This window comes from Anoplolepis gracilipes, chromosome 2, assembly GCF_047496725.1.
Source record: "Anoplolepis gracilipes chromosome 2, ASM4749672v1, whole genome shotgun sequence".
In the NCBI taxonomy this organism is placed as follows: domain Eukaryota; kingdom Metazoa; phylum Arthropoda; class Insecta; order Hymenoptera; family Formicidae; genus Anoplolepis; species Anoplolepis gracilipes.
The window spans coordinates 14,429,439-14,452,690 of NC_132971.1; the positions used below are offsets into that span (position 1 = coordinate 14,429,439).

General features: G+C 31.4%; 1 protein-coding gene and 1 long non-coding RNA gene across 2 annotated transcripts in view; one reads left to right on the forward strand and one right to left on the reverse strand.

Moving 5' to 3' along the window:
• The first annotated feature begins 600 nt into the window (after window positions 1-600).
• On the forward strand, window positions 601-2,120 carry LOC140662971 (uncharacterized). The gene is made up of 3 exons (XR_012046201.1): window positions 601-640; window positions 1,943-1,990; window positions 2,048-2,120. It is a non-coding gene; the product is annotated as an uncharacterized lncRNA (long non-coding RNA).
• A 7,972-nt stretch (window positions 2,121-10,092) lies between these two features.
• Tis11 (Tis11 zinc finger protein) overlaps window positions 10,093-23,252 on the reverse strand; it is a 33,091-nt gene continuing 19,931 nt past the window's right edge. The window contains exon 2 of the mRNA XM_072886527.1: window positions 10,093-17,720. Within this exon, the coding sequence (XP_072742628.1) occupies window positions 16,578-17,720 (1,143 nt within the window). The 3' untranslated portion in view covers window positions 10,093-16,577. The remainder of the gene's footprint in view (window positions 17,721-23,252) is intronic.

Consider the following 23,252-nt stretch of genomic DNA (forward strand, 5'->3'; position numbering starts at 1 on the left):
CAGACACGGGTTAAAGTGTTAGGTGATGCTAATAATTTTCTATCCATAAATAGATATATAGACAAACATTCTAAATAAATCACTAGTCATTGTCCAAATACCTATCTTGAGAGTTAATTATTTTGAATGTCAAAAAACATTATCGTGTTTTATACAAAATTCATGTGCAGCATGGCAAGTTTGTATATCTAAACACGATCCATCTAACTGCGAATATTTTACATTACATAATTTCGCAAATTCAAATTTTTATATACTGATAATTACGCTAAGAAAAACTTTAATCCCTCGACTCTTTTCTCTCCCTTACTTTATACATATAATTTTCATAAATCCCTTATCTCGATGTATTAAATACAAATTAATTTTAATATTCATCAGTATAACACAACAGCAGAGTTGTAGCACGTAACTAATATGACTAGCAAGATACAAATCAGAGTTTGAAAAACTCAGTGTATGATATTTTCGCATGTTTTTGTAACCTACGAAATATTTTGTGACGATATCGACCGTCATACGACATTCGCCGTCGGTTTAGCGCGCTGTTGTTTACATACCGCGCCGTGGCCTTGTCATTCAGTGAGACTCGAGAAAGCAGGCAGCGAGAGCCGCCCGCTGTGTCGTCTTATTCTTCGACGTACGATTATTCCTTACAATTATTACAATTAGCGATTATTACAGCGCTTGATCATTTCCGTAATAAATACTATACGCTCGCGTTTTAAAAGCATCGTCGTAGCGACTATTGGCTATTTAATTCAAGTAACGAAAAAGCATGACATGTATATATCGATTATTTTTTAAAATAACACATATATTTCGTGAAATTTATGCAGTGATTCTTGTAATATTCACACAATTTAAAGATTTAGATTATACATTTTCTAGTGACTTATATAACTAATAATTAACTAGATTCGCGTAAAGTTGTTGGTACAGATCGATACCATATTTAATTTAAAAAAATAATTATTACTATTGTTCTTATGTTTTAATATTTATCAATTGCGTAAATTCTACGTTTATATGTAATTATATACATATACATACATATACATCATAATTTGTTGAAGCACATATTTTTCGAGATCCGTTTGATCGATCCGTTGTACGAAGAGTCGATATTTATTATATTTTCGATACTACAATCAGCGAATATTTATTTTTCATTTTAATTTTTTTCCTATGTTAGTATATATAATAATAAAATTTCTCTATGATGCGGGCGTATATTTTTCATAGAAATATTACATATATTTTTATAACGAAAGTATATGTGTGATGTGCGAATATAACAGTGTAATTATCAAGTGCTGAGCAAAGTTTTCGCAGCACAGTTTTCTTACATAGTTGTCTTGTTTTTCCGTCGCTGTATATAGTATGTTTTGCTTATGATTAATGTCAGAAATATTGTCCAAAGTGCTGCGTAATTGTCATATTCTGCTGATTAGGGCGCGATTATGATTATTCATGTTTTCGCGAATGAGTATCATTCAAGAGTAACAAAGTAAATAAGAAAAGAGCAAAAAATGAGGTTCAAGATATCGTTGCAACGGCTAACAATCCTAGAATAAATAATTTATATAACTTACTTAATTTATTATTTATTAGTTGTAAAATCAATTATACTTGTTTATATTTTTGCGCTATAATATAATTCCCATTTTACATAATTACTATTTATATTAACAATATTTAATTATTATTTAAAATTTATAATTGTTTATATTAATTCTTTTTAAGAGAATTACACTTTTATATATATTATATATATTTAAAAAATTAAAAAGTTGTTTAGTTATATACGATTTTTATTTTATACATATATCTATGTAAATAAAAAAAACTTTTATTACACATTATTTTTATTAATAATTATTTTTTAAGATAGTAGTTATTTTGAATATTGTCATTTGTATAATTGGATGTTTTTACATAGATTTTGCGTAGACTACAACTTGCCCTCCCGCTGTTGTACATTATAACGGTGAGTGAAATAAATTAATTTTTATTTTATAATATCAAGATGTATAATTAATTACAGAAATTATGTATATGCATCTCTCTCTCTCTCTCTCTCTCTCTCTCTCTCTTGCTCGCTCTCTCTCGCTCTTTCTCCCTCATTTGAAGACAATTAATTTATAATAATCGTATTAAAATACAAATATACTAATATTCAAATAAAATATGTATTGTACTGGATATAATATAAAGAAATCATGACAGTTTATAATATCAAATCGTATCGGGCTTTGTCTACTATCTTTCATTGGCTGGAAAGAAAATTTACTATTAATATGCGATTAAGGTGGCGTGTAAAGCATTAACTTATATACGTGAGACTATAAAAATATTAGGAAGTGATTTAAAAAAAGGAAATGTTTTGCAATTTTGATATTAACGATATTTACGACCGTTATCATTATGGAATAATTAATATTTGAATAATTCAAATCATGTCCAGACAATCAAGATACAGTTTATATAATCCCGTCATTAAAGCGAGGCGAGCATATACCCGGATGTTAAAAGTGCATATCGACAGCGCAAAATTCGTTTTACGTCGAGCTGTTATACGCGGACGTCTTATTCGCCATATGAAATTATCCTTTCGTGGAAATTACTTGGATTCGAATTCGCCAATTCTTTTAAATTAACGATAGTTTACGACACGTAACAGTCACTTGTTGCATACTATGTATTACGTCGTGTAATGCAGCATGCAATTCTTGAGAGTGCAATTACATACTACATAGGGGTAATCTTAATTTAACAGTGAGCTTTGCAAGCAAGATTCGCATTTTATAAGTCAAGAATTTGTTACAATATAAGATTAGAAAGCACACATAAAATATGTAATAGTTTCTTTAATCATAAAATCTTAATTATACATAAAAATATAAATATATAAATGTATATATATAAAAATATATATATACATACATACATATATATATATATATATATATATATATATAAACACAATTAAAATAATTTTTACGAAGTAATAATCTTTATATAGTAATCTTTCTGATTAGACACATTTTGCTGAAAAATATTTGTAATCTTTTTTGAACTAAACAATTATATATCTGATGCAAAAATTTATAATAAGTTCGATTAAAAGCCCTTCGATGAAACTGGTCCATTTTGAAAACCGGATATATCGAAAACAAGAACAAATTTATTACTTGTACTCGACTTTTTGCAAATAATAAAAATAAAAGACTATTATTTATACACGGGTAACTTCTACAATGACGGCCATCGTTTTCTTACGCTGACTTTGCCGAGTCCAGCAATATAATTATAAATTCTTATTAACTTTATGACATAAAAATGCACGTACGTGTGTGTCTTCCATTAATTTTAGGGCAGTCAAAATGTGAGCATGGCGAAGAAGAGAAAAAGAACAGAGAGAGCCAGGGGATCTTTTAACGAGGTCATTTATAAGAAAAACGTTCTACTCGTGTAAAAAATAAAAATGGCCTCATAAATCATTGCTATCTCACTTAAAAAATTAATATGTGCCATACTTTTTATACGTAACGAGACACAAGTTTTATATAATAGATCCTGCAACAGCTATTACGAGATTACGTATTTCACAATGGCATGATTATTATTCGATCGTCGTTGAATTTTGGAGCATTCTTGGAATAAATTTAAAATTACCTTAAATTTAAAATAAGCAAAAATATTTGTAAAATACAAATACATGTAAAATGATAAAATCATATAAATTTAAGATGAATAAAACATTAAACCGTTAAAAATATGAAGATTCTAAAATTCTGTAAAAAAATAACGTTATGTGCAGAAAACAAAAATTACTATTGCATTTCTTAGGAGATTTTGATAAGAAAAAGACAGCTTAACAATAAAGATTTAAAATTTTCACTCGTACATGAGTATATATAGCTAAACGTTTATCCTTACCTTAAAAAAATATATAAGTACCATTGCAATCTTTAACAGTCTCCACAATAAAAAGAAGTCTACGTAATACACGTGAGCAATTTAAATTTTTTTTTTTGCTCGACGGTACCGTCATAGTCTGTAACCGAGTAACCAAGTAACCAAGCGACCAAGTAGCCACGCATCACGAACTCGCGAGATAAGTGGGGAGGGGGGGGGGGATGAGATAAGAGAAGAGACGACTGATGAGAGCATAGAGAGAACCGTGGAAGAAAACAGCGTTGGCCTTAGACGAAGGATCCCGGGTAAGAAGAGACGTGGGTAGATGAAGAAGAGGAAGAAACAGCGTCGACCAGGCAGAAGCTCGAGAAGAGCAGCACGAGGAAAAAGAGCGATGGAGGAGGAGGTTAATGACCTCTGGAATACAGCGGTGATAAAGAGTCAGCGCAGCGTCGCGGAAACCACAGGGAATTCGAACCAGCATAATGTCCATACTGACTGAAACGTTGTATTTTATCGAGGCAGAAACACATCATATCTATATTTATAACGGCAGACAGAAAAAAATCTAAAAGATATTCAAACGTCTATAGAAAAGTCTAATTGTAAGAGCCAATTTTTTTCTCAATCAAGCTTTGAATAAATTTAATCGGCGATTAACTTTTCAAGTGATACTGTGGTATTCTATTAATATACAGATAGAATTATAAACATTTTTTTTTCTGACATATAAGGAAAAAAAGATTAGATTAGGAACGATAAATTATATATGTAATTAGAAAGTTTGCTGTAGGCAATTTTGTCAGTTGAATTAATCGAAGTTTGATCGCCTAAAGATTCCAACAATAATTTAAAAAAAAGTTGACAATAATAAACAAAAAAATGTATTGTTCAGGAAAAATAATCTTCAAATTTTAAATTTAAATTAAGAACAGTTCTCTCTTCAAAACAAGACTTAGATGTATATCTTTCAAACCTATCTCTCTTTCATGGACATATCAAATTATAAAAAACAAATTATAAAGAAAAAAATATATATAATTGACATAATATTGACATATATAATGTTTAACATATTTCGTCTTCACTTAATTCATTCTAATTCCCTCTAATTTTTTCGGAGAAAACAACAGTGTATGTATAATTAGATTCTCACGTCTGTTATTTCTAGATCGTTAAATATGACGTCAATTTCAAGCGATGTTATCATAATATAATAATCGTTAATTAAATATTAATAATCTATCGTTAATTTAGAGATAGATCCGCTAACAAAAGTTAACCTAACACATTTTGATTTGTCATATGCACCATGCGCTACACCCACATTAAGTGTAACCGGATGTGCAAACTATAGCAGCAAGCCTTGGAACGTGACTCTCACACGCGACATATCAAAAACTTCTCGAGTATCATTTCGAAGAATTTTTCCAGCCTAAATACACGTGTGATTTGTATTCGGTGAATCATTTAGAATCTAGAATGTTTTTTTCAATCATATATTGTTCGTTTGATAATTTAAGTTATAATACTTACTTTTAATTCATTATTGTTTTTAAAATTATAATTAAAATTTCTTAGATTTTTTTAAAAATTGAACAATTAAAGTTAAATTTATATCTATTAATTTTCAAACCAATATAAAAATTACATGCAATCCTATAAAAAATTATTACGATTCACAAAAGTAAGTAACAATGTTTATATTATCCAGTCTCTTAGACGACATTTTTTTTTTGTTCGTATTCGTCCTTCATAGATTTATCTGGTTTCCGTTTGTTGCATTTAATTATATTCACGCTTGAAAATAAATATATATAGCACACTGATTGAGACAGTCTTAAATTAGTTAAGTACGTGTGATAAACATAAATTAGGTCTTTTCTGCATAATCCCTGACGGTAGGAGCAACGAGACCGGAACGGTCAGGGCCGGCGAGCAAGGACCTGATATGATCGAGCATAACACATCATATAATCATTGACATGAAAACTCGTGGCAGAAATTTTATATTTAATTCAGAATTATGCATAATAATTATATTTGTCTAATAATGCATACAGAATTTAATATAATATATTACACTCTTGTATATAAAACAAACTTATACATATGATTACATTATTCATATACCTACATAAAAAATATTACTAATGATGATTAATACGATTATAATAAGATCAAAAGTAAAGTTAAAAAGATTCTTATAGCACGTAATGTATAACTAGAAATATAATTTCATATGTTACATTTATCTATAATATAGAGCAAAATATGATACCAGTAGATTACAAAGATTTTATGTATTCCTCTGCTTTGTTCGTCTAATTAACTGCCATAATAAAGTTCAAAAATAACACAAGTAAATTAGTTTAATTAATTTAATTCACCATATTATTAAGTAATACTGTATGTGTGTGTAGTATGTATACATATACACAACTTAAATTCTTGCTCGCGTGAAATGTGCCAATAATCTCATCTCACATGTTAGCACGAATTAAAAAACATTTTTTAAAAGTCATGTATCTTTATATGTTAAAGCAATCTATAATTATCGCGTAATATATTAATGTACATAGTTTTATTTATAATTTGATATTTTTGTGTCTCGAAGGGAGAAAAGTGTGCATATGTGTTAAAAGGCAAGGAAAAGGAAAGCAGGAATGCACATAAAACGTTAAGTGCAGCGCGAATGCAGTCTTGTTTACCTAGTTACGCCACTGATCGAATGCAATTAAAAAAATGCTACCATGTTGCGCCTAGAGATTCGTACAAGTACAAATAGCTGAGGTAACATAAGGTGTGACGTTTCTTTGGTTTTACATCAGCCGCAATCTTACCGTTCGTGTTCGAGAAAAAATGAAAAAAATGCATGCACGTGGAATGCAGTCTATTACAAAAGCCTGTAGAATGATGGCAAACACGACTCGCTTTCTTCGGACTTTCATTTTACTCGCAAGTTTTATCGCAAGGTTTGCGGAAGAGTGTTTCGGTCGTTGGCTCTTTGTTTAAAGACTACATCATCGTTGTATTAAAAATATTGAATTGATATTAAAGTGAAGATGCGGAGAGAATATGCATCTATTAACACAAAGGACACATTATACATAGATATGAAAGGAATTGTTCAATCGGTTAATATATAATTAATTTATTCTTAACAAGATTCATGATTCCATCAAATTAATTCCATTACTGTCTAAATAGTCAGCGTGCAACATGCGGTCAATAAAGACGTTAATGAATGATCGATGAGATGAAGCGAATATAAAAGCGATACTGCGATTGATTTGCCGAACAATTTTAACGATGATTTGCACACGGCGCTCCAATCGAATCACTTGGATATGCATATTTTATTGGCGTGTAAAAAATATTGCTAGATACTTTTGCAGTCGGCGGGCTTACGTCAAGCTATTGAAGTCGCAAACTAGGAAGCTACACGAATTTGACCTTGTGACGTCATTCTGCTCGAGAATGAGAAAATAAGCTGACTTAGCATACAGCATTTCCTACTTGGCAATGACGTCGCGACTATTATAGACAAATTAATCCGATGCTGATCAATAGATGCGTTAGTGATCATTAAATAAATTGGTAAGTCGTTTTTTTTTCTTTAATCTAATTAAAAATCCGGTCAATATTTCATTGATGATTATCATTGTGATATATTGGCTCTATCTGTCATAAAAATTATATATATAGGAAATCGTTATTATATATTCTATCAGATTTATAAAGGATTATATGGTTCAGAGCGATTGTTCAATATGGATTTTCTCTTGAGAATAGTTAACAATAGAAGAAATAGTGGAGGAAAAAGTTGAACAGTAACTATCTTTCTATGACATTATTTTTTGTTTTAGTACAACGATATATTGGAAAAATGTAGAGGTTTTTATTCTTTATTTAAGGAGACTAGAGCATATTTATATATTTAAGCTATTTTATGTTATTTTAACTTTCATACATACATACATATTTATATTCATATTTATATACAAATACATTTAATATTTATATATATATATATAACAATTATATAAAAATTTTTATAATTTTTCACAAATATCATCTTTTTTTAGTAATTTTTATTTTAGTTAAATATATAAAAGCTTTAAAATTTTTTTCCCCTTAAGAACATTTCTCAACCCTTCTCAAACCCTTAACAAGTTCTTAATTTATAAAATGTCTCTAATAGAGTTTATTTTATTTTTTATTGTTTTTTATCAATCGTAATGTCGATTTCATTTAAATGGCAATTTAATTTTCCTGAAACATTATTTTTAATACTTTTGTAACACTTTTTAAGTAATACTCGTATCGTGCGATTCGCGTGTCTGCATGGCGCTATCGCACGCCTCACGTGACTATGTAAATCAGCTGTTCTGCGTTGCATCGCACGACTAGTAGGTATGCCCGCGTGGTACAATCGCACAAACGTCTAAGCATATTGTGTAAAAAAATTGAGCAGTCCGTATTTGTTCCTAAGGCTTTTTATTTTGAGCTCTGGCATCAAATTTACATTGAACAAACTCAAGGCAGAAACGTTACGCTCGGCAAAATAGAATTACACAATAGATATTAGCGATTCCAATAATTAGCCAATGATTAACCTCCTCTGTGCTATTAAACAGATCAGTAAATCTTTACCAATTTTGGCTGAAATATTTATAACAATTTAACTCGATTAAAAGTGTTTTAATTTAATAAAAATATTTACAATCTTTAAATCGATTAATATACATGCTTAACTTTATATGTATCTGTGCACGTGCTAAAAATATTAAGATAATAAAAATATAAAGATATTTCTAATTCTGAGAGATAAAAAATAGCCACTTTACAGATATGTATCAGTTTTGATATTTATTTCATTACATTCAAAAAATTTTGTAATATAAATTATTAAAAAAAAAGAATGGAAGATGGAAAAATAACTAAACTCTCAAAAAGAGAACTTAGTTTTTACATAATTACATTCTCCTATGCTTGTGTGTCAGGTATTTACATATATGTCGTTTGATAAAAAATGTTGCATTACGAGAAAATGTAATTTATGTAATTTTGACGAACATAAAAATGTCGATATCTCAGTCGACATCGAATTCAAAAAATATTATTTACGTGATATCTTTCTGACATATCGACAGAAACGATCATTTCGCGTGAGTATAATTTAGCGGTGGTAAAAAAACAAGTACGTCGTTTCACCTGTATAGGTTTAATTTATACATATATTCCGTTTAGTGTTTTCTCGTCGCATTCGTGGCGAGCAACAAAATTAGGAAGAAAACGGACATCTGGAAAATTTCTCTAAATTGCAGAGATAAACTAATAAGATTTACATTACAATATTTAATGTATAAATACAGAAAAATCAACTTATATCTTACAGATGTATAAGGTTTCATCTTTTTATATGTGAGAGTTTTTGACCAAGTTTTTATAAAATTTGGCAATTGTGAATTGTAAAATCAACGTAAAATAAGACTGACTACATTTTAATCAATATTCATCAAAGTTAAATGTTTCTTTAATTCTATTTATAAAAAATTGAGAATAATTAATATTTAATACTTAATATTTATTCCAATATGTAATATTTACATAAAGATGCTTAAATTTTTCTCTTAAATCTTTCACAAAAAAATTATAAAAGATATTAAAAAAAAAAACGTTGTATGTCTATACAATTGTCATTAACTTACCTCGTATTCCAACTGGCTAATTGTATACCTGGATCCATAGTTCGATGCTGAGTTGTACGATAAGTAATATCATTCAGCATTTTCAAAGATCAATTTATTTTATTTTAAAATACTTGTAGCCTGATTGTAAATATACAAAGTAATAAATTATAATAAAAAATTTTGTAATTCCTCTAATCTATAATTATAAGAAATCTTGTTCCAAATCGTAAACAAAATATCGTCATTTATTTTAAAAATGATGCAAATAAACCGTTTTGCAAAATGTTGGTACAAATTAATTATATAGTTGTTCATTTTAAATAAAAAGAATTTGATACATATACCATTTTGAACATAATCTATTTATCAAACATTAAAACGATCAAATTAAAATTAAAGTAATCAACTAGCAATCAGAAGATCGGATCATGAGATTGGATAGAGTTAGGTGATCGAAATAACAACATCAATTCCATTATTTTATAATAATAAAATGTATTAAATAGATAGCGTTGGCAATACTTATCAAACTATATTTTACGTTTCCGTGTGTTATATGAGACTTCGACTCTGTATACTCCGTGTATACCGAGTGCGTTACTTTACGTAACAAAACAAAAGAAAAAAATTATCGAGAAGAGGAAGCGGTTGGCCGAGAGTCTTGAAGAGGAAAAACCGGAAAAAGAGAACAAAACTAAAAAATTCAAACCAAATAATCGACATTTCGCTATTCTTTTCCCTTTCGAGATCTCTCTTCGAAACGAACGGCATTTTCCGCCTCCTCTTCCCGTTACAATTCTTTTTCCAAGCCCGCGAGTCCTCTGACAACGAAAACCTAAACGCATTTCACGGTTATCATTGGTTGTGGTCCCATTGTGGATTAGACCGAAGTCGTTCGAGCATGCCCGTCTAAAGAGACGAATTTCCATTTGATCTTTCGAAGAACTACTGCTGATCGCCAATAGTCCTCGATTCTGTCAAAAAGAGCGTGTGTACATTTAAAATCGAAGAGCTAAAGAAGTCGAATTCATGGCGAATCAAATGCGGATGTGTAAAATTCATTCGATTCAATAAATTCAAATAAATTTTTTAAAAAATAAGAAATGGGACGGCGATCGAAAATGTTTACATTTATAGATTCCGACGTAGGATCGAAAAAAATTTCCGGACTCCAATTGCGCGGGTGAAACTCGAACGACTCCCGCCAGCCTATCAATTGGCTCCCATTGTGTTTCGCATATATATATATTTCGATTGTCGCACAAATATATAATATATATTTAATATGTATCACCAAAGACACACTTTTTTTCTTTCACAGCTGAATATCTTGCTCACGAAAGAATATATCTTCTTAACGAGCGAGGATAATTGGCCGTGTATCACATTTGAGGCGTTAAGTATACGCGAAAAGCTTTCGCTTTTTTTCTCTGTTTTTTTCACTTTCGCCGTGTCTCTCATGCCGGCCTTTGACCGAGCCGAAAAACAGATTGTTAGCTGACGAAAGAAAATCGGAAAATGAACTTGGAAGCGTTACAAAGGAAGAAACGGGCCGCGAAAACGAGGGCAAAAGCTTTCGTTCTGTGTACGCGAATATGTATTCGTGTATATATGGATGTATGTATATGTATATGTGTGTATATATATGTGTGTGTATATATATGTCGTGTGCAGGCGGGATATATTTCCTCTGAGAGCCAAGAGATCGACCTGTTTCACATTACATCGTAACGCGTATTACATATAGCATGTACCTAATCTGTGTATGTATGAAGAACGCAGTATAAAATATTGTATAAATATATAAATACTTGATTGAAAAAATAAATATATTAAATTAAAAAAGAGACATACACGTAAGGTATATTATTTGTTATTACTCATTTATCATTAGATATTTATACGCAGAAATATAAGGTATTTGATATGCAGAGATATGCAGGTCAAGTCTATAACAGAAGGATAAACGCGAGATTAGCTTGGTAAATATGGAGTCCCGTGTGATGCGTCCGAGTTCAAACATAGTTAACCCTTTGATTGTGATACGTAAAAAAATTGCTATTTCAAAAATTTCCATTAAATGAAATGCGCTGGTACGACGTATACTGTGTTTGAATTTACTATTTCCGTATTAATTAATATAAAATATAATGATAAAATAAAAAATAAATTATTATTTACTTAGAATTATATTTGCTCTCATTAGAGAGAAATCTTCTCAATCTTATATAAATATATATATATATATATATATGTATATATATATACATAAATATATGTATACATACTTATATCTATATATAAAACGTTCACAATCAAAGGGTTAAAAGTATATTAACTCTTTTAACAAAATTTAATGTTAGACGGAGTGAATATATCAAATAAGTAAACTAATTTGAAAGGAAAAATTGAACTACATTAGCATATAAAAGCATCACAAACACGAAAGATAATCTATGAAATTAACATAACTCAAAATTAATATAATCTATAAAGAGATATCTAGCGAGAATGAAAATAAATTAAAATTTAGTCTTTTATCTTTTCCGTTAAATGATGCGCTCAATCATCCTCATCTTATTTCAGAAGCAAAAACCGTATAAGATAAGAAACATTCAAATTAAGAAAAGTCTTGAAAAAAATAATAGTATTCAGCTTTCATAATAATTTAAATAAAGAAAAGATATTTATGGAAATAAAATTTCTAAAAATAAATATATATTTTTTTAAGAGTTTACCTAACTGGTAATACCAATCTCAGTAAAAAAAAAAAAGAAAAGCAAAACAAAATAAAGGTGCTCGCATGCATCCAAATAAATAAAAAAAATCTCACAAGTCCAACTAAAGTTAAAGATCAGTCCATGGTGAGGAAATTCGAGAAATCGGCTGATTCCCATTTCATTCGGTAATTAAGTAGAATCGAAATGTCACGCGATTTTCGGAACGCATTCTCAGGACTCCAAATGGGGATGTCTTTGCAGCGATCGCTGCTGTTTAGGAAGGGAAATGTCAGGACACCGTCGTCGCTTCCGATGACGACGTCGTCGATCGCGAAACGTACGTATCCTCTCGATTTCGTGTCTCGCGACGGACGAGGCCGAAATTTTTTTTTCTTTTTTTTATGAAAGACTAATCGACGAAAGAAGTCGCGCCGCGTACCGTCTGGTCCTTTTACGAAACTCGCGCAGCTTGTGATTCGTCTCTACATAAGGAGAAAGAAACTTTCACTCTCTCCGCATTTCTGTCTCAGTCTGTTTTTTATTTCTTTCTTTCTCTTCGTTCCCGATGTCGTACTAATTTTCAATCCGTTACGAACGGCGAGAATTGAAGGTGTTATCAGTGTTCAAATTGCATTTTTAAAATAAGAAACTTGGAATTGCTCTAATCATATACATTAGAGCTGAATGTGATCGTTTGATTGCAGCATAACTGATTTAAAATTCGATCTTTTTTTTTCTTTCTGAAGAATTTTGAGAATTTTTAGCACTAAATATATGATAACAGAAATGGCAAATATCTTTACTATGAATATCTATCTATAAATGAAATATATCTATCTCTAAATAGACATACTGCATAAAGATAATTTGAATAACTTAAATTCTCCCTAAATTAATCTTACATATCAATATTTCTAAATAGGATAAAATGCAACTGTCACGATAACACTTTCAATTAGAGAATAGATTCATATTTCTGATGTCATTAACATATTAATAATATAAAAGCGCGTAAACTAATAATTTCGAGGTTCTATATATATATATAGGATAAACTAAATATACAATTGATTATAAATAATGTACGAGTGGCGGTGGTCTTTTCTGGTTTCACGACGACGGCGATAGGGAAAGATAGTTGTTGTTAGACAAGTATATAACGATGATAAAATAATAATAGTAATAATAATATATTAATATGATCATAATAATTAGAACGTCATTGACGATTGACGTCACTTGCATGGTGACGTGTCTGTGATAATTGGTTGTATAAGGTACATTTTAAGATGGAATAGGAGAAACTCGCGTTTATTTGAATGAAGAAGAGAAAAAGCGGAAGTAAAAATGAGCGGCAAGACTGAACTATCATTTATAGAAAAATTTCGTGTGCGGCGCTGATTATGGAGTGGTTGGGCGACGCTGATTACGAAAAATTATTGTGGATAATAATAATAATAAAATAATTAGTTAATAATTATTAATGAAATATAATTATATTAATAATAATAATAATAATAATAATAAACTAAATCTATAACAAAGTTTGCTTTCAAGTATAAATTAAACGAAAATATTTCTTGTGTAAGCATAAGAGAGTTTAGCGCTTAGTTAGAGATATATATATATATATATATATACAGAATGATATCGATTTTTGAAAACCACGTCAGCTTGCAGGCGCTTGCTTTCCTTTCTGTAATTATTAATTCCCGTCGAAGCAACGCGGGGGTTGGCGCGTTTTCTCGTCGAGATTCGCCGGCGAAACAAGTTTTTTTCAAGATTTTGCAATTCATCACACTTGTGTCAGATGATACGCAAACAAAATATCTCTTCGAGAAATCGCTCTCGGCCCGCGCGAACATTCCGACTTCCACCTCTCACACTATTCTCTTTCTTTCCTTTCATTCGTTCATTCATTCGTCTTTTCTATCTCTTTCTCTCTCTCTAGCCCTCTCTCATTCCCTCTCTCTTTCTCTCTCTCTCTCTCTCTCATTCCCTTTCTCTCTCTCTCTCTCTCTCTCTTTCTCTCTCATACGTTCGCGTACATTTTTTATAACACGTATTTTTTTATAATATAGTAAATATTTCTATATGCAATAGTTACCACATCTTTTATTATTATATTTTAGTATAGAGTTATCACATTTTTTGTTGGGGAAAAAGGACAATACATACGAAATAGATCCGGCATCACCATAGCTCTGTCGTTCACGCCGAAGTGAGTCTCTCTCTCTCTCCTCGTCGCGATCACGGGTGCAATAAACACAATCGTTAAATATATAACATATACATATGTACGTAAAAAAAAAAAAAAAAAAAAAAAATGAAAGGCAGAAGTCTGCGAGTCTCGCGACGAGAAAGAAACGCTTTCCTCAATTTGAAAAGAGGAGAAACGCTCGTCGGGAACCGATATTATAGGCGTTCCGGACGAATCAATCGCACGAAATATATCTTCTCTTTCTTAATGTATATATGTGTGTGTATATAATGCATGTGTGCATATGTTTATGTGTATTCTATAAAACATATTTCTATTTATTTTCTCACATACTTATTTTGCTGTCCAGACAAAACAGCACGCAAGCGCGTACATTCAATCACACCGCTACTTTCCATTATTATTTTTCAGTTATTCTTGCTCTCTCTCTCTCTCTCTCTCTCTTTCTTTCTCTCTCTCTCTCTCTCTCTCTTTTTTCTCTCTTTCCTTCAATATCATTCAATATTCATTCTCTCTCGCCATTCTCACCATGTAGCCTAATCACTGTAATATGGAAGACAATCGAAGTTTACAAAAGGCACCCACTTTTAACTGTTAACGCACTGAAAACGAAGCTGTTATATTTCTGAATATATTTAAAGAGAAAACCTCTATCTATTCGCTCTCTAAAGTCGCTCTTTATATAAATACTAAAAGAAAGAAAAAAAAAACAAGAAAAGATCCTAAAACTACTCGCTATAATCTCTACTCTACAGTCCATTTATGAAAATTGTCAGCAACGAAATCTTTTGTTCCAGTCAGTGCATGGCGTTTAAAACACATAGTCGTATGCGTTTCATGATAACCCTGTACTGAAACGTTGTCGCGTTATGCGAACATAAAAATTTACGAAAACTGGAAATGTATCACGAATTTATGACGCCGAATTATCAGGCTAGTTCATCCGCGATGTGCTAAACGTTTCCCGGGATCGCAGAACGAGAGCGATTACGATAAGTGTATTCTCAAGCCAGAAATATAATTTTACGATAATCGTTTTGGCGGCATCGTTTGCAATACGTTAATCAATTTCTCTCAGCTCCATCGAGCTCTCTCATGCACTCCTCTCCCTCCCTCTCGCTCTCTCTTTCTCTCTCGCTCTTTCGCTCGCCGGAGTGCTCACTCTCGCCTCTCCTTTCACTCTCGAGACAACTTTCCCCACCCTTCTTCTTTCAGAGAAGAAACTCGAAGAAACGTAACTGTACGTGCTATTTGGATATTGCAACATTTCACCTGCCCCGGTGCATCTGACGCTGTAGTGCTCTTGGCTCAAAAATTCGATGAAGGAAGGCGATGGATCGTGGATAGTAGGTTTGTGATGACCAGAAGGTGTGATTAAGATTCACCAAGTGAGATCAATGAACAACTTGCTCGTAGCAAAGTCACATTTCGGAATAAATTTGCGCTTGGTATTCTCTTTCACCCTCTAGTCCTTTTACACATCTCTCTTATTCTACTTTTAAACCTTCCTCCAAGCACTTTAGTCTTCTGGCCTAGCGAGTCGAGACTTCCGGGCTGATCTCACTTTTCTGCTAAACTCACGCCTAACGATAAAATACGAAAAGAAGAAGAAGAAAAAGGAGTAAGATGACAAATATATCAATAATAATAATATAATAATAATATATGTAGTAATATAGTAATATATTACAATAGTAATGATATGATATATATGATGATTATGATAATATATAAAAAAAGGAGGAAAAAGACAAGGGTTTTCAAGGGTAAAAAAGAAACCTGACATATGCTTAAAAAACACATCGCTTTTCAAGAAAGTTAGATGATGGATAAAGAGAATCGCGTCGCGCGAACGGCGATACCTCATATATAAAAAAAAAAAAAAAAAAAACGAAAGAAAATATTTTCCTCCGACAGAATCTACTGCGGGAAAGTTATCCTCGCTCAAACCCCGAATTATAATCCTCCTGAATCCCCCTTACTCTTCGGAACGCAAGACTCGTTCGCGCAGCAATCGCTCTAGATCTTGAGATTATCAAAATCGCCCAGGGTGCTACTGATCCTATTAAACACCGGCAACCTAGACTCCGTATTAGGTGACAATGGAGAAGGTGTTCTGGGCGTTAGCTCATCGGAGGCGAGAGGACTGCACACACCGTTATTGCGCGGACTTGGACTTTGTCTCGAACAAGGGAGTAGACTAAAATCCTGACCAAAACTGAACGGCGTTGTCGGCAAGTTCGTACATGATGCCGCTTGCTGGCTACAGTCGTCGCTGAAGAAACTCGCCATGGAGTTCGTCGGTGACTGACTGAGACTAGACGACGGCGACACCGAATCGGCAGAGCTGCCGAGAGAGAGCGTGGGGCTGAGATTGAGCGGTTTCGGTTTTGTCGCGTTGATCGCCGCCTTGATGGCTTCGAGGCGAGGATGTTGATGCTGCATCGCGTGATTTGGAGACAGGCTCAGCGATGACGTTCGCAGCAATGGCGGCTGAGTGTAGCCGTTCGCGTTGGCGGTGCTATTTAAGCTCAACGAGTTAGTTCGCATAACGAGGTTCGATGCTGCCGCAGCCGCAACAGCCACGTGGGAGGACGCGGCGAGCTCGAGCAGGCTGACGTTGTTGTTGACAGTAGTACCGTTGTTGTTGGCGATCCCGTTGCCGGCCGCGGTTGCCGCAGCAGCGGCTGCCGCGCTCATCAGTGGGTTCAGACCGATTATGTTCGGCTGTGTCGAGCCTAGTTGGGCACTCACCTTCTGATTGTGTATGCGCGCTTCTTCAAAATTGTGTATAAAGTGACAGCGCGGCCCGTACGGGCAGAAGCCGATTGTATGGAAAGTGCGGCACAACTCGGTCTTGTATTTAGGATGACGCGCGAGATTGCGAAGCTCTCCGTAGCCGTGAGCAAACTGGCACTTGTCGCCGTACTTACACGAGCCGCTTTCCTCGTATGGTCTGCAAAGTTCTGTCTTGTAGCGCGACGTCGGCTCGCTCACGCTGCGATCCAATTTCCGGTGATGCTCGATCAACGTGGACACCAAGGAAGTATAGCGCTTCAGTGGTGCGTGTCCGTTGGTGACATTACTGACAGCAGCGCCGCCGTTCGCCGTGCTCGACGTTGTCGAAGACGCTGATTCTTTCGCTTTGGCCGAGGCTGCGTTCTACAAGCAGAAAAAAATGCATTTGATTAAACTATTATTCCAAAACTGAAATCACGTATCGGGGAATAAGGTGCGTTATCGGGTGAACGAAGAGAGGAAATATCGTGCGAGTAATTTGACGCTTGAAATGGCGACGCGGATGATAACCGACTCTTGACAATTCCGCAACGTCATAGCGACGAGATAGCGTGTCGAGCAAGTCAGCGACGGATTGTTGCCGCTGGCACAGTCGTTCGTTTCAATGAGAATTTGAACAATGCACATCGTTTGCTAGAAAACGGAAGGCAGACGTTGCAACAGTCATTTATGCAAGTGGCTGTTACAAATAAAGTGCCAAGATTTCTATTTAATGATATCTGACTTTAATATACTGTAACGTGACTTTTATTTCATTTTTTAGGAAATTTCTTAAACTACAATGCGCATTGACATTACAATAATATTGTATGATTAAATTTAGCCAAAAGTGATATTTACATATATAACAATTTTTAAAAAATATATAGATATATATCTGTTGTATGTATGAGTGTGTAGAATCGATAAGAATTAACTATTATCATATCACAATTGAAACATCAAAAAGTCTTTAGCAAATGAGAACAATAACATAGTTCAACGTACGAAAATAAGTTCATAGCATACAAACAACAGGCGTATTAAAGAATCTCAGCAATAAGATCTCGTTTATGAGTTGATAATCAAGTCTTTATCTCTCATCGCTCAATATAGTCGACAGATAACAGAAAATAAATAAAGCCAGATAAAATTATTAATGTATCTCGAGTGATACTTCTTCACTGCGACTTTAACATTTGTTGCAATCAAATTGAAAATTGACCCTTTTTATATTTGATCCAGATCTTTTGGCAATGTAAACATTTTCAAATTATTTTAGCAATAAAAATGTAAAGAGTATAAATTGATAATCACGTAAATTTTAGATCTAAAGCACCATAAAGTCACAAGGAAGAAAAGGGGACAGAGAAAGAAAGCAGATATATTAAGATTAGTTTTCGAGAATCCCGCATACAGATTAAAAATTTTTAGTTCATTATTTTGGACAATTTTTTTTTTATTAAGTTTTTGTTGATCCACACACAATATTTGGATTGTATAAACATTTCCAAAAAAATTTTCGTCCAGTATAACAAATCTAAAATTTTTAACTTTTAGGATTAAAAACTTCATAGTTTTAAAAGTATTATATATCTGTATTCTTTCTCTCTGTCTCTCTTCATCTATTTAATTATTTTTTTAAATATTTCTGACAAAATTAGAAAGATATCGTTTATCGATTTTCATAACTAATTTCTACGCAACTTTCTACTCTAACGGTTCCCCTTCTAATATATTAAGGTCCTTATGTAATATGTAATACACAAAGATCATTACAGAGAAAGAAACATAACGATATAAGAAGTATAAACTATATCCTAAATTAAATCATTTTATAATCATTTTGTAAAAATTATATATATAAATTAAAATTGATTCGTAAAAAATCTTGTAAAAGTCTGATAAGATATTTGATAGACAATTATCAACATAATTCTAAAATGAAATGTTTTATATTATTGAAAATAAATAATCGGAAAACTATGTAAGAATGTAAGAATATGATGAAACACCTCATATGTATCCTCTATTTCCCAGAATTTTACCACGTGTAACTTCTTTCGCGATGACTTGTGCAATTATCGTTAAACTTACATTAGACTTCCAAGAATCATGTTTAAGCGAAGAGTTATTCTGATTTTCATTATACGCAAGATTTATCTCTTTTATAAAAAAATAGAATCAAATTATATACGTGGCACTAGTTTTATACCGTAAGACGCTCTTTTAATTTCCTAATATGTATCATGTGATTTAAAAAAGTATAATAAAATGTACAGTTCGAATGAAAGAATTAAATTTTTAAATTAGATTAATATGAAAAAAAAACAGGATAACTAAATATTAAAACAATCGTTATATTATACACATGAAAAATTTCAGAATGTTATTACATGACTCAACAACGTGAGTCTTCATATGGTAATAATCTTTTTTTACATTTATTATACAATATTGCAAACTGATGGCATAATATGTCACGTAAAATATGAAAATATAATAATCAACGTTCGACCAAAGAAAAGTTAGACGAGATACGAATAAAAAAACTAGCGATAACTAATCAATCAAATAAATTGATAAGGGGAGGGGTAACCGACATCAAAAACAGTTTTAGTATTCATAAATTTTTTAAGTTTCTAAAAAATCTATTAAAATATATATACATACATGTCTACATAGAAATATAATTTTTTTGCATTTTTTAATCGATGACATTAATTATAGAAAAGTTACATAATATCTTCCACGCCTTATTTTGTAATGCAATAATTATTACCGTATATAATAATACAGGTTTCAAAACGTAAATCTGTTTAGATGTTATCATGTAGATAACGGCGTAAATCAACCAAGCTTTTAATCTTCGTATATCGCGTCGTGAAGATTGATAGGCGTGACTGGTTATCGAAACTTTATTACATGTAGAGAGCTCTTAGGACCCCGAGGATCAACAACTTTGATGATAATAATCAGCTCTTCAGCTATACTTTAATATAGAAGATAATATAAAAATAGGACTTCGATAAAAAATATCGCAGAAAAATCGAATAACCAGCTGGAAAGTGTTTAGTAAACTTGTAATATAGCTTTATTATCAAAATTTTATATTAGGTGCTTCATGTAAGACGATTTAATTGCGTATTTCAGTCTCTTCCATATGGATTACGAGATTAGGATCTTTCGCAATTTTCTTAAAATCAAAAAACGCGTTATGCATTTTAGCAAAGATTTATAAAGATATATTGTTATATACATATAAACAATAATCTCAATATATAATAAATATTAGTAACATATTATTAACAATAATAATTTAAATTTTGTAAGTTTTTTCTTATTATTTTGCCTTGATTTTACAATCTATAGTACTATACAACGAAAAATGATTTATTATCCAATAAACATTACGTTTCAACAAACATCGCGACAAGCTATAGAGTACTGATGTTAAAGCTCCGAATCTCTTTCCATTTCGTCTTGTTGGATACGACAAACTCGTCGCGATTAATCATTGATCGTGTGCTCAGTGACGTTCGCGAAAAGAAAAAAAAAAAAAAAAAAAAAAATAAAGAAAAAACGATCTAGTATTTTCCGAGCGTGAGATCGCATAAAAGAGAATTCACGAGAGTCTGGAAATTTCCACCAGCACGTGCGCACATACGTGCCGGAGCGATCTTGTTTGTTTCATATATCTTCATACATACGAGCGCCAACGCACACATATATCCGCAAACTCCTTCTCGTAATTATTCCCGCGTAGCCTCCGCATGTTGAAGAGTGTGTTTATCGTAAGCGCACGTTCGCCGGTAATCGTTCGCACGCACGCACGCATGCATGTATGCACGGACGCACACGCACGTACGAAAGCATATTCGCGAGCATATGTAATATTCGCTCACATTTTATCGCTCGCGCACGTGTGTGTGTGTGTGATTACATATGTATATATAAATCTTCGCATTATATATCCTGACAATGTATCGCGTATCTAATCGTGCAGAATCGTACTTTCCGAAATAATATTATGTGTTTTTGACGCTCGTTACAACGTTTAAGATTGATAATATAGATTCAAAATTGCCCTATGTAAAGAAGAATCACATTTTGATCGTGATAACAGAAAAGTTATATATTGGTAGATATAGATCATTTAATTTGTATTTCGCAAACCTATTTAAAAAGAATAAAAATTACAGAATTCATTATATTTATTTTATATAAAAAATTATTATATTTTTAATATGGTTATACTAATAGTTGTAATAATTTAAGAGTCTGGTTACTAAATCAAAATGTGTTATCAGTAATTATCATTTATCATTATTAAATAATCGTTGTTTAATGCAAGTCATGCACTATTCTAAATTTTTGTTAAATGCATCCTACAATTAATCATCTTTTATGAATTCCTGAATTTCCCTACTCGGAATTACCATTTAAATTCTGTTCTAAATATAGCATAATTAGTCATCCTTTACGAATTTGTCTTCCCCGAATTTCCTTAACCATTCCAAGATAACACATTAATAAGTATCTTAAAATACTCACACATCATGTATATGTATGTGTGTGTGTTATTGACCTTTTTCTTTGGTACATTTAATTTAAGTTCTATAACAGTAAGTCATTAATTTTAAAATATATAAATAGTAATAAGTTATTATTATATTTAAAATAATATAAAATAAATTCACATAAAATTATATAAAATTTTCTAAAGCAATATTATAAAACAAATAGTAATAAAAGCTTTTTTCTACAATTTTCGGAATATATAAAAAATACAAATAAATTAATCTGTTTTATTAAAATATAAGGGTAAGAAAAGAAAAAGAGAAAGAGAAAATAAATTGATTCTTACAAAAATAAATTTCGACTGTTAATGCATATGTCTTTAACATGTATAGTTTATAATCATCATGATAAACGGAAAAGGCTGCTTATATTGGTAATAGGAAAAATAACTAGTTAAGTTTTTCTTGTAGACATTGCGATCCTGCGAAGTTGACGACATATCGTTAAAACAGCGTTTCCTTAACACGTCGATGAATCACCGTAATAGAATTAGCTCGTTCCAAAAAAAAAAAAAAAAAAAAAAAAAAAAAAAGCGACGCAAACTACGTTTTTATTTAGTCAGAGCATACGATTCCACGAATTATTTAATTTCTACGCATGTCGTAATATATTTGACGTTTCATTCATCCATTTTGTCGATGAAACATGAAACACCGATAAAAATGTGTGTGATGTCTATTTTTAAACAAAAGACTTAACAATGTAATATAAAGTAGTTATTATTATTTAAACTTGAAATCAAATTTTACGGAAATAAAAATAAAATAAAAAAATATTATAAGACAAAAATATACAATTAACACTCCTCTTGTCAGAAAAATATAATAAAATCGTTGATATATTATTTTGTTTTTGACAGTTTCATAAATCTTGAATTTAATATTTGTCTTTTTTTATGTGAAAAAAAAACATTTTACCTTCAAACACCTCACAAATATCTTTTTCATTGATTGCACAAATAGACATTAAATTAATATTAAATTAATATTAGACATCGAAATATTGCTCATTAATTTATGATTAAGATTTGTATAATTTATTTTGTATACAAAATGCGTCCTGAAATGGAAAAGTTTAAAACATATCACAGCATATATAAAAAAATATATTTTTATTAAAAAAATAATTGGAAAAGTCTACTTGCATTACTTTCTAAGTGTTTTCTGCATCTTTAAAACTTCTGAAGATTGCAATTCGAAATGAAATACTTTGTATGTGTTTATACAGATCACATCTCGCGTAGTCTTAATGTACATTTAATTCTATTTATTCTCCAGCTATGTTCTTCACATGTTGTTAATATGTATTGAATGATCAGCAGTCTATAATTATTGA